Source organism: Chiloscyllium punctatum, chromosome 2, assembly GCF_047496795.1.
Source record: "Chiloscyllium punctatum isolate Juve2018m chromosome 2, sChiPun1.3, whole genome shotgun sequence".
Lineage (NCBI taxonomy): Eukaryota > Metazoa > Chordata > Chondrichthyes > Orectolobiformes > Hemiscylliidae > Chiloscyllium > Chiloscyllium punctatum.
The window spans coordinates 80,079,783-80,091,792 of record NC_092740.1 but is presented as its reverse complement, the minus strand read 5'-3'; the positions used below and the strand labels follow the sequence as shown (position 1 = coordinate 80,091,792).

Here is a 12,010-nt window from a genome sequence, read left to right as displayed (position 1 = left end):
ACTACTAGGGCAGTTGGAACATCGATTTTCAGTTGAAATATGAAATGAGTTTGAAATTAGGGCAAATTTTGATCAAGTTATGATCAGCTTTAGATAACGTGCAGCCAAATCAGAACTGGCCCAATCAGAAGTAGAGTTCAAAATCTTCACTTGGAAGACTGAAAATATGGTGAAGTCAGCTCAGAGAAGGTTTATTGCCCTAATACTTGGAATAAGTAGGTCGTCTTAAGCGCAAAAGTTTAATCAGCTCAGCACTGTCCCCATGACTTCTCCAGACTTGTCCTACCTGCCTATCTCTTTTTCCACCTATCCACCCAACCCTCTCCTCCTTGACCTATCACCTTCATCCCCTCCCCCACTCACCCATTGTACTCTATGCTACTTTCTCCCCACCCCCACCCTCCTCTAGCTTATCTCTCCACGCTTCAGGCTCACTGCCTTTATTCCTGATGAAGGGCTTTTGCCCGAAACGTCGATTTTGAAGCTCCTTGGATGCTGCCTGAACTGCTGTGCTCTTCCAGCACCACTAATCCAGAATCTGGTTTCCAGCATCTTCAGTCATTGTTTTTACCTCGCAAAAGTTTGATCAGGCAAGGCTTATATCTGCTGCAGTTTAGAAGAGTAAGAGGGTACTTGACTGAAATTTTTAGATCCTGTAGTGACTTCACAGGATAAAGGTGCAGCACATGTTTCCTCTTATGGAAGAACCTAGACTAGCATTCACAGTTTAAAAATAATCAGTCACCCATTTCCAACAGGTGAAGCAAAAATAGGCAAACATTTTCATAAAGGGTTTTGAGTCTTTGCTACTCAGTTTCCATGGACTTTTCAAGGAGAGACTTTGAATATTTTTGAGATGGAGGTAGTTAGATTCTTTGTAAGCAAAGAGGCGAAAGGTTATTAGGGTGAGGCACGAATGTGAATTTGACTACACAATCCGTTCACCCATGATATTATTAAATGGTAAAGTAGGCGCAACTGGCTGAACTGCCTACTCCTGCTCCTCATTTGTATCTCCTGTACATCGACCTCCATCCCCATTCGTTTGACCACAGCCATTTTAAACCCACATTCATTCAATCCTACGCACACAATCATGTATTCCACCACTGAATCTCAGTCCCTTCTGCAATTCCCTAATTCACGAATAAAGTCCTGGCTGTTCACAAGTTGAGTGTTTCGGCAAAATCCTGGCATTGACTGGATTTCAACTCCTGAATAATAAGATTCCGTTTCTTATTCAAGCTGTCACACCTATAGTTCCCTGCCCCAAATCATTACAAACTCCTCCTGCACATTTCACACCTATGAGTAGTTCACCAGTTTCCCCGACCCCTCACACTTGCATTAAATTTTGAATTGCCCACAGAGCTCCAACCTGAATTTTTGGCCAAAATTATCCTCCACCACACTTTTCATTGAACAATTCTTGATCCTTCATTTAATGCCTCATTCCAGTACAACTCTTCTCCTCTGATTTTACTTAATTTCACATCCTCACTAACTTCTCCCACCCCAGATAAACTCTCATATCCATGTTCACAGAAAACTCTCAAACCAGGCAACTCTTGTGATATCTAACAAAATCTCTCAAATTTAACAACTATGATTTCTAACACCTTCAGCATAACTTTGCTTCTCCCCTTCCTCCCAATATTAGAGTCAATCTCGCACACAATTCTTGCTCATCCATCACCAGATCTGGGAGAACCTCATCATATTAATACTTACTCCTCAATCCTCTCGATTTATAATCCTCTGTTCAGTTACTCCACTACAAACTGTATCTCTCTTCATAGGGCTGTCCTGGCATACCAGGAACAAGGCCAAATTTCCAGATGGTACAAAACTAAGTAGAAATGGGTGTTGTGTGAAAGATATTAAAGCGGTTTCAAAAGGATTTGGACAGGCTTAGTGAGTGATTGAAAACATGGCAGATTGAATATAATGTGGAAAAAATGTGAGGTTACCCACTTTGGAAAAGGAACAGCTTTGCAGACTGCTTCTTACATAGAGAAAGGTTGGAAAGTATTTATTTGTAAAAAGGACTTTGGTGTCTTTGTCAATAACTCACTGAAGGCTAATGTGTAGGTGGTGCTCCCACTCAAATGTTAAATCACTCACCTACCCTTCCTGGACCCACAAAGTCAAAATTTTACATGGTCCCCACTCCTCAAGTATTGGCACTTGCCTCCCAAATCTTCTCAATGACTTAGCCAAACTAGACCATTTACAACCTTAATCTCCAAAATGAACCTACCTTCTTAATTTTCTCCGCTGCACGTCTGTGCACAACTTTGAGATAGGATTTTTTTCCCTCATTGTAAACATGCCATACAAATTAAAATTCTATTTGGCTTAACTGCATGAGGATTGGTTATAATAAAATAAATGAGGAAATAGATTCCTCAGCACCTCAGGAAAGAGCATGACTTAGAATCCATTTTACAAAATAGGCTAAGCAAATGCTTAGTTTGCTCTTAAAGGTTTAAAGAGCACTGGAAGGATATTTTCACAGACTGCAGCTATCTTCACCGCATTTCTGCTCTAACTTCCACCTTCCCTAAATATAGTAAGAAACGCAGACCTTTTAAACACCTACAGAAAACTCATACATAGGGCAGAGGATGAATCTGCCCCAGGGCAACCAGAGAAAAGTCACCCTCAAAACTTAAACAGCACTAGAGTCAGGAAAGAGATGTTCAGCCAATCCGAAGTTGGTTCTCTCTCATGCTTACTGCAAAAGTGAACCTCTTGGCAGCAAAAGCAGGAGAGAAGCAGTATATGAATGAAAGTGCAGTCAGGTGAACTTTGGTGAGCAAGGCCATCAAGGCAAGAACCAATGAGGCTAGGAAAGAAAGGCCAGAGAAAGCAGGTCCTCAGAAGGCCTGATTTAGTGAGACAGAGGACTGATGGGAAGCAAGGCTGAGTACAGAGGAGGGAAACAAAGAGGCAGCACTGAGTAAATAATCAGGCAAGGGAAATGAGCAGTTTTAACCTTTCATCAAGGGAATAGAGTACACTGTCAATTAGATAATTTAATACTGGCCAGAATGACTTCATAAAGAGTTACTTACAAGTGTATCAAATCTCAAAACACCTCACATACTGTGAATTATTTGGAAGTGCAGCAACTGTTAAAAACAAGCATGAACCATTTAAACTGTGATCTCCCCAGGCCACGGAAACACGTTTATAGTGAAGGCTTTGTGCTAGTTGGCTGAGTGTCAGGCTTTTTTGTAAAGATAACATGTTGCAAACTCATGCCTGTTATCACAAGCTAATTTAAATACTGCGGTGTCTTGAGATTAATACTTTTTGTATGGGTCACAGCTTTAATATTTCATTTAACAATGATAACTTTCGAGGATGTCGTTGAATTCTAACGGTGCATCTGCCCAGGAGACCTAACCGTGTGGAATTCAGGTATACCCTGTGAGAACTTTGTAATCTAATGTTACAATGGCTACGCACACTTGTCCTCTCAAAGCCTATCACCAGGGAAGCATAAATACAATGGGCCTCTTTCAGGTAGAAATGCTGAACAAGTAGACTTTGGACAACTTGATTCTACTTTGAAATTAAACAGGCAATTTAATGCATAACCCTTTACAAAACCTGCTTCTCAGGTCGACTGAAAAAAATCCAATGGAACTGTTTCAAAGAGCAGAGAATGTTTCAGGCAACATTCATCCTTGAACTATCACTTGCTCATAATCACATTGCTGTTTCTACAATTTTGCTATCCACAAGCTAGCTGCCACATTTTCCACATTAAAGCAATGCCCACATTTCAAACATACAAATCAGTGGCTACATTGTGTATTCAGACATCCTGAAGTCAACAAAAGGTGCTATATAGATCCACTTTTTTTTTTCCCCACAGATACTCCATTGTTTAAAGACTAGACAATCAGCATTATTTCTTCTTAATGTAGGATGGCTTCATGATCACGGAGCTGGGGGAGAACTGCTCAGATTTGATTTGCTTCAAGCCCTTGAAAAGCCAGAAAGCAACATTAACTAATCTAGATTGCATAGAATGAATTTACTAATTTATACGATACAGTGCATTCAATTTTCCTTTGGCTAATTCTTATCTAATTGCTTTCCATGCTTCAGCTTCTGATCTACCCCATTGGATCTCTTGGTTGCAAAGAAAGACATGATATTTTAGCAATGCAGAAAACATATTTTGTCACTAATGAGCATTCAAGCCTATGAACATACTTTAACAAACTTGGTTTAAGTTGTAGCTGCAGAAAAACACAATAAGCACAAAATTTTGTCAGAAAGACAAAGCCAGTACATCTTCAATTTAAACACATTTGCAGATTTGATCATCTTTAATTGACAAGGGTGGGCTAGTGGAGGAGGGGGAGGGGGATGTAAGATCAATTGCCAAAGTGACGGACTGTTATGCCTGTCATCTCCTAGCATCTTCTGGAATTTACCATCAATGGGCTAGCTGTAAGGTGGTTCATCTACTCATGGGTCAACTGAAGTTCTCAAATTGCCAATTAATATGTTATCTACAGGATGGATTGCAATACCACGGGGCAAGGTGTACCCAACCTACAGAAGAGTACCCCAAAAGTGATCATTGCTTCCATTTGTCACTTCTGACCACCAACTGCTCACCATGGCCTGCCTAACGTGCCCCAACAAAGCCACCCCACCTCATCTTGGGATCCAGCCTCCCATCACACTTCCTCATGGAGGACTGCTGGAGTCCCAGCAATGTCCATCACTCCCAGCGATGTCACCGGTGATAGAGAGCTGCCAGACCAGCAATTATGAGAGGCTGGACATTCTCCTGTAAGATGGTGAAAATCACGCCCTGGGCAGTTAACAACCCAACAACCATAAAAACTTGGTAGCAGCTTACTCCCCAGCTTTTCACTAGGAGGGGTGGCACTGCTCCCTTCATGAAAAATTGATTTCAAGTTTAAAACAAAAACAATTTAATAAACCAAAAATCAAAAGTTATAGCAGCATTTCAATAACTTAGAAATTCAGATGTTATAAATGTATCTCTCAAAATATTGCGTATTTTAAGAGTTTCTTACCTAATCTAAGTTCTCCAAAATTGCCACATCCTATCTTTTTCCCAACCCTGAAGTTGGGTCCAACCATTAGAACACCAGAACTGTGGGCACTTCGTCCCCCACTCCTGCCCATTCTAGATCTTTCTTCTATTTTATCTTTATCTTTCGTTTTCTCCATAACGAGTTCCTGCTTATGGCAATTTTCTGTATGTACTCGATTATGCACTTTCAGACTGTATAGTTCCACAGCGGAAGCATCGTTTGGAATAAAACCAGTGTAGTAGCACAAGGTGTTCACAGGTACAGCATTCAAAAATAATTATTTTCATCCCATTCGCAAAAGCTTCCTCGGTAACGGCAACAATAATGAACAAATTCCACCATTTGTACAAGATATTCGTCCCAACTAATGGTACTCTCAATTGTTGAGGACCTGAAAAATAAAAGGAAACATGTTGTTATTAAATCATTGCTATCACTTTGATGTTTAAAAACAAGGCAAACAGATTTAATAGCACACACCAGCCAAAAACATCTACACCATCAGCTACTTACTGCAGGCAGACACCATATACTTATCCTAACAATACAAAAGAGACTCGCAAACTACCACCAGATCAAAATTAATCTAGTTGTCGATGCTCTCAGAGAACAAAGCATTCAATATATCCTTCAGCAAATATACCAGGTTACCTTTAGGGTAACAGTAAAGGGCTCAGTGGTTATCACTGCTGCCTCAGAGCACCAGGGACCTGGGTTCAATTCCAGCCTTGGGCGACTGGCTATGTAAACTTTACACATTCTCCCAGTGTCTGCATGGGTTTTCTCCCGGTGCTCCGGTTTTCTTTCACTGTCCAAAGATGTGCCGGTTAGGCGGATTAGCCATGCTAAATTGCTCATTTTGTCCAGTGATGTGTAGGTTAGGTAAGTCAACCATGGGGATTGCAGGTATGGGATGCTCTTCAGAGGGTTAGTGCTGACTTGTTGGGCTGGATGGACTGTTTCCACACTGTAAGGGATTCTATGGTGATGGCCTGACCAAAGTAAGCAATGTTCTTGCTGAAGCAGCCAAGAATATTGCCCATGCACATACAAACAGAAACTGTAATCATAATTTCGGACATTTTACAAATGTTTGCAGTCAAGTAAATTAGAAATGAATGCTCAAATTTGGATTTGAATTAATTTTTCTTGGACTGCTTAGAGACCAATATATACAGTGATTAAAATATTTCACCAATCCCCAGACTGCAGCCTGAGTACACTCTAACATTTTCAAGAGCCTTTGAGTTTTGTTGTGAACTTCAAGTCTTTAATTAAAAAAAGTGCACTTTTGAAAAGATTCTCAGAAAGTATTCAACAGAGCTGCAGCATGTTCCTGAACCTGAGATTAGCAGATATCTAAAAAGATCAAGTAAGCCCCTAAACATGGTGATGAAGTTCCTTCACCAGCACTACGGAAGCAACAACAATTTCAGAAGCAATTGTGTTCCTTACAGAGTTTGCTGTAGCTTATTTATTGATCAAGTTTTATTGTTGTACACACTAATGTTTCCAAATATTTGATTAGACTCCCAGACTCATATTTTACTCATGTAGCAATATTTTGGTTGTGATTTAAATGCAGCTTGAACAATTAACCTTCACAATTTAATAATACTGGTATACAAAGCACACACAAAAGAAACTAACAGTTTGTCATTCTTAACAATATTTTTGTTAGAATTCTAATAAGTTCAATGGAGTGGCTATTTTACAAACTGAGCACATGGGTTTAATTCAAACCAAGCACTTTCTGATAAAAATGACACAAGATACACATTTTCCTACTCCACTTAACAGAAAATCTGCGTTGCCTTTCCCTGTTTTCTCTTTTTAACATGCTTCCATCGAGAAAGGAAAATCCTTCCAGCTGAAAACTGGGACTTGTGTATCAAGTGCATTAGTCCCAAGGTCATTCCCAATACTGAATTAGATATGAAACGTAAATTTTCTATCTGATGATTTGCTCAACAATTTTTTTTGGGAGCAAGGGTGCAACTCAACAACTCGGGAGTTTTCAGCAGTTTGATCACTTGTCATTTTCAAATATGGAGAGATTTCCACAGTGCATAGTTCTCAGGTGCCATTGAGGTAATCATGAACCTGAAGTATAATTGGTGAGGAAGCTAATATCTTTTGTTGAGATAAAATTCTTTCCAGCTTGGCACGTAAATCAGCAATTAAAATTTGGCAAGTACTCCGAATAGCCTCCACACCTAAAATGGCATATACAGAACGGACGCAAGGGACAGGGTAAAACAGGGATTGCGCCACTATAAACCATTCACTGCAGATTCTCTTTACACCTTTATTTGATCTTCAATTGCATGTACAAGTGTGGCTCTATACTCACTTCCTCAGTGCCAGTGTCAAGTTACCTGCCAAAAACATCTCACAAAATCACACCCACAAACACAGCTACAAGTGGAGATGTTCAAGTGCAGCAGCCACTGACATTTTTACCACTACTGCCTCCCTCAATGCTACGGCAACCTGAAAAGAAATTGCTAGAAATCTACACAACATCAGATTTATGTTGCTTTATTGCAGATGGGGGAATATTTTCAGATACTTTTATTTTTCATAAGTTAATCTGCCCAGTAATTTCACCAAGGACTTTAAAAATCACCTTAAAAATAAACAAAGCACAGTCATGAAAGGCAAGTGTAGCATCCAAGACTTTAGTTGCTCATCAAGTACAGGCTTAAGTAATAAGAACCCTATTTTAAGGGAGCAACAAGTTATTGCTTTATTGAGGTTTATGCTATGAACCACTACCGAATTAAGATTGTAAACCAAACACAGAAGAATTAAGCGTCTCTCATCTTCAATGGGCCTGTTTACAGAGGAAATCCCCTGGTGGCTCAAAAAAATAAATGCACCGTCATGTGTGATACTGAGCCAATTTGAGAATGTTCCAACTTGCTTCAGTGCACCTAAGGTACGAGAAGGAAAACTACTTAAGGGTTGGAAAGTACACGTCAACACAGGTTCAGTGACACTGACTACCCAAACTCTCCAATAAAGAACAACCACCTAGGTCAGGTATCAGAGAATCATCAGTATCTGTAAGAAATGCTTCCTTACAGGTTCAACTTTTTCAGAAGAGTAAGATAGGAAATTGAATGGAAATAGATACTTAAAAGGCCTGAAAAATCTCCATTAACTGCAGCAAATAAATATGTTTAAGTCAGCAGATAAAAGTTGAAAGTTGAAGATTTGTTTTCCTCCCAAAACTTAGAAGTATGATGTTACCCATCATAAAACTGCTATATTACATTTTATGTTAAAAGTTATAATTTTATGTTCACTCCTTTTGATGTTAATAGCATCAACTCTTGTCTTGTATGAAATATATCAGAAAATGCTGGTAACAAAATCAGTGTCAAGCCAAAATAATTAGTAACATGGCTAAGAACCTACAATATTTACAAGTAGCAAAGACAAGCAAGTTAATTGACTGGTAGTCATTTTGTTCTGTGTTTATTGGCTAAACCAAAATATGGCATGGTGTGCCACAGCATGAAGGGCAAAGTCATATTTCTGCCTGTAGTATCTTAGATTAGATAGTTCCTTATGAAGAGGCAACATAAAGTGACAATCTTTTGCCAACAGACTTATTGTCCTCTGTATGCTCCTTTGGAGCAAAATAATAACTGTTTCAACCAACATAAGTTCAATACCTGATCACCTTCTACTTTATAAATAGTACATAACAGAAGAGAAAATTGGAAAGGATACATCAGTATTCCTCTCTCAAACAACAAATTCTAAGAACAAACAATTCAGGCATTTGTTACTGGTCAAAAATTTCCAAACGCAGTAAACACCATGAAACTTCATTTAAACAAGGAATAAGTCTTAGGAGTTAATAAAGAAATTAAAACACAAGTACAATTTTAAATTAGACTGTATTCATATATTTTTACAACTTTAACCATAGTATGCAGCTTACTATCATTCACAAATTACACACTACTTGTTGATTAAGGATCACTTCTGAACTGTCATTTATTTGACTCCAATTTGTCAGAACCATTGCCCAATATACCAAAAAAGTATATACATATTGATGGCTGCCTTTATAAGTAGTCAATCGGATTCCTGATTAATGGCTCCAGCCCGAAACGTCAATTTTCCTTCTCCTCGGATGTTATCTGACCTGCTGTGCTTTTCCAGCGACACACTCTCAACTCTGATCTCCAGCTTCTGCAGATCTCACTGTCTCTTAGTTCCTTCCAATCTGTAAAATTATCCTTACTGAAACAGAAGCATGGATTTTTTTTTGCAACTTACTTCACCAAACCATGAACTCCCCCTAAAACAGTGACTTAATATTGTAAAGAAAGCAGGATGAGTAACCACAAAGTAGGATTAAAATTATTTGTTGCATATTATGGATGACCACCAAAAACTCAAGTCTGCAGAATCCTGAATTCCAGAGCATGTTATAGAAAACTACTGACTTACAAAGAATCACTGCAAGGAATTAACTCTTTTTCATATAAGGAATACAAACTCTTAAACAAGATCACAATCGCATAACTAATTGTGTTATTCTCTACTTAATATGCATAGTGAAAAGAATAGACTGTGGTCAGCCACCAGATAGGTTTTGCATCTAATGGGAGAGGAAGGCCCAAGTCACCAGCAACTCACTTGTTGAGCAGAATAGATTACATTTCTTTTACATGTTCTTTGCTTATGTATCGCAGGGAGGTTTGCTTTGGTTCGCCATTGCCAACTCCAGCAAACTTAAATCAGGCCATGCAACAGATGAGTCCTTCTGGAAAGCACTGGTGAGTCCTTCCAGGCCTTAATGCTACCTCTAACATCCTGTCAATTCCACCATCAGATACAAGCTGCACTGTTAAGACTCTGCCGCTGACCGCAACCTTGCTGCTTTCTCTCTTTCCGAAGCTGCATTTACAAACATTGCGAAATTACAAGTTCAGGCCATTCTGTTTGGAAACTGCGAGTTTTACTGTCATCACAGAGAAACACAGATCATCAGGAAGCTGACATTGTTCAGTGGAACAAAGTGCTCCACATTGCTGGTAGCTTTGCCCTCACCTAGTCTGCAACCATGAAGCGGACAGCAGAGCAGTGGCATCCTCCTGCAGCCAGATCAGGGTCACTCTGGCAGGGTGAACCACTCAGAAACACGACACTCCAGTCAGTCTCAACCTAATGACATGTAGTCAATATCTTCAACAACTAACATTTACTGGTGTAAGTCAACAAAGGAACAATAATCTATCATATTCCAGGAGGGGGGGGGGGAATCTATCCTTCCCAGTTAACGTGCGGCCTTACAGAATGTTAAAAGTTAGAACAGCACAAACTAACCGATAATTTTAGATTCCAACTCCTTCCTCTCGCCCACCGTGACACCGATTCGGGTGCCAGCGGAAGATCAATTGGATTACCCCCCACAACCTCCCGGAAAAAAAAAGGCAAGAGGCTGGGATTCAGATCGGAGGGACACAGAAACAGCAGAAACTGCAAAGAGAAGGGGGGGGGGGGGGGGGGGGAAAACTGCCCAGCCAGCCAAGACTCCAGCACAGACAGGATTCGGAGACATACATTCCGAAAAACACAACGGCAGGTTTAATGCGCACAGTCAGGTTTAACACAATCTTAAAATTAAAACATACACACACACCCAAGTTCCCACACAAAATAAACACAAATGCACACAGACCTGTCCTGGATGATTATATGTATACATATATATATATTTGCAGTTGTTTGAATTTAAAGTGCGTCGGTTTAAAGCTCTCGGTGCCGGGACAAAAGGGGAAGGAGGTTTACATCCAGTGGCGGTAACAGCAGCAGCAGCAGCTAATATGCTGCTGTGAGCAGAGGCCCCGCAGCCCCCGGCTCAGCCCCTCTCCGCTCGAGCCTTCGCTTTTTGTTCCAAAATGTTCCGAGTCACCGAGCGCGAGCGGAAATCCCCGGGAAAACCCCTGAGTGACAGCGCTTCGGGCCAATCAGCGCCCAGCACGCGCCGGCCTGCAGCCACCGCGAAGCACCAGGTCCTACGGAGGGCTGCACCGCAGCAAAGGCAACATGAACCGTGCTCCCCCCATTCACATTCACACAAATAAAAAAGGCAAGGGCAAGATGCATGGCAAAGGCCGACTACCTCCATGAACTCTTGGCATGTTAGACACACACAACAAAGGACGAATCAACGGCACACCGATTGAGCATTCTCGTTTACGTCGGCTTCCTCGTTCATCCACCGATGAGAAGAAGCCAAAAAACTATGATCCCGGAAAAAAGCTACAAGTTTACATCCCCATTACTGCTACACGCTGATAAACTTTGCACTTTTTCACGTTGGAAGTTCGTTTCCCTGATTCCATCAAGTCATTCATCACTGCACAATCGCAAATCAGATACAGTAGGCGCTTGCGAAGAAATTGACAAGGTTTCCTTTTCCACGATATGAAATATTTCCCACAATTTAAGTTGGCCGCAAACGCAGGTCATTTACGATTTGTGCAAGGTGTTGTACTTACACAAAAGTACATGTTGGTCAAGTTAATACTGAACAGAACTGAAGCTTATTATGGTAAATCGATAATGTATTAATAGAAATGAAGAAACTATCCAGTGCATCATGGAATTTCGCCCACTAAGATACCGTAGAAGGCAGTTTGCTGTAATTGTACTTCAAAACATTACGCTAAAGAAACTTGAGCCAACAAATTTGCGTCATTTTTTTTCTTAGCCAACCAGTCAATCCAATGTATCCGTCCGGTTTACTCCCCACTCTCTCTAATATTACTAACCAACCCTCCATTAATGTCTCATTAAGTTCTAACATATCCATCCGAAATCTGTGCTCTCTGGCTACTGGCCCACTAATATGCGGAACCAATTCACTCCATCACAGCCTTCACTATCTTGAA

At 40.4% G+C, this 12,010-nt stretch overlaps 1 protein-coding gene across 6 annotated transcripts in view; it reads right to left on the bottom strand.

The window, feature by feature from the left end:
• The window catches only part of LOC140486018 (casein kinase I), a 226,840-nt gene extending 215,202 nt beyond the window's left edge, over nucleotides 1–11,638 (bottom strand). For 3 of the 6 annotated variants that reach the window (XM_072584558.1, XM_072584583.1, XM_072584602.1), the window contains exons 1-2: nucleotides 10,795–11,009; nucleotides 5,070–5,481 (exon numbers count right to left, since the gene is read on the bottom strand). In XM_072584558.1, coding sequence (XP_072440659.1) covers nucleotides 5,070–5,226 — 157 coding nt within the window. In that variant the 5' untranslated portion in view covers nucleotides 5,227–5,481; nucleotides 10,795–11,009. Of the gene's footprint in view, nucleotides 1–5,069; nucleotides 5,482–10,794; nucleotides 11,010–11,238; nucleotides 11,258–11,617 lie in introns of those variants that run through there. The other 3 variants (XM_072584567.1, XM_072584575.1, XM_072584591.1) reach the window with 3 other exon arrangements.
• Nucleotides 11,639–12,010: the final 372 nt, after the last annotated feature.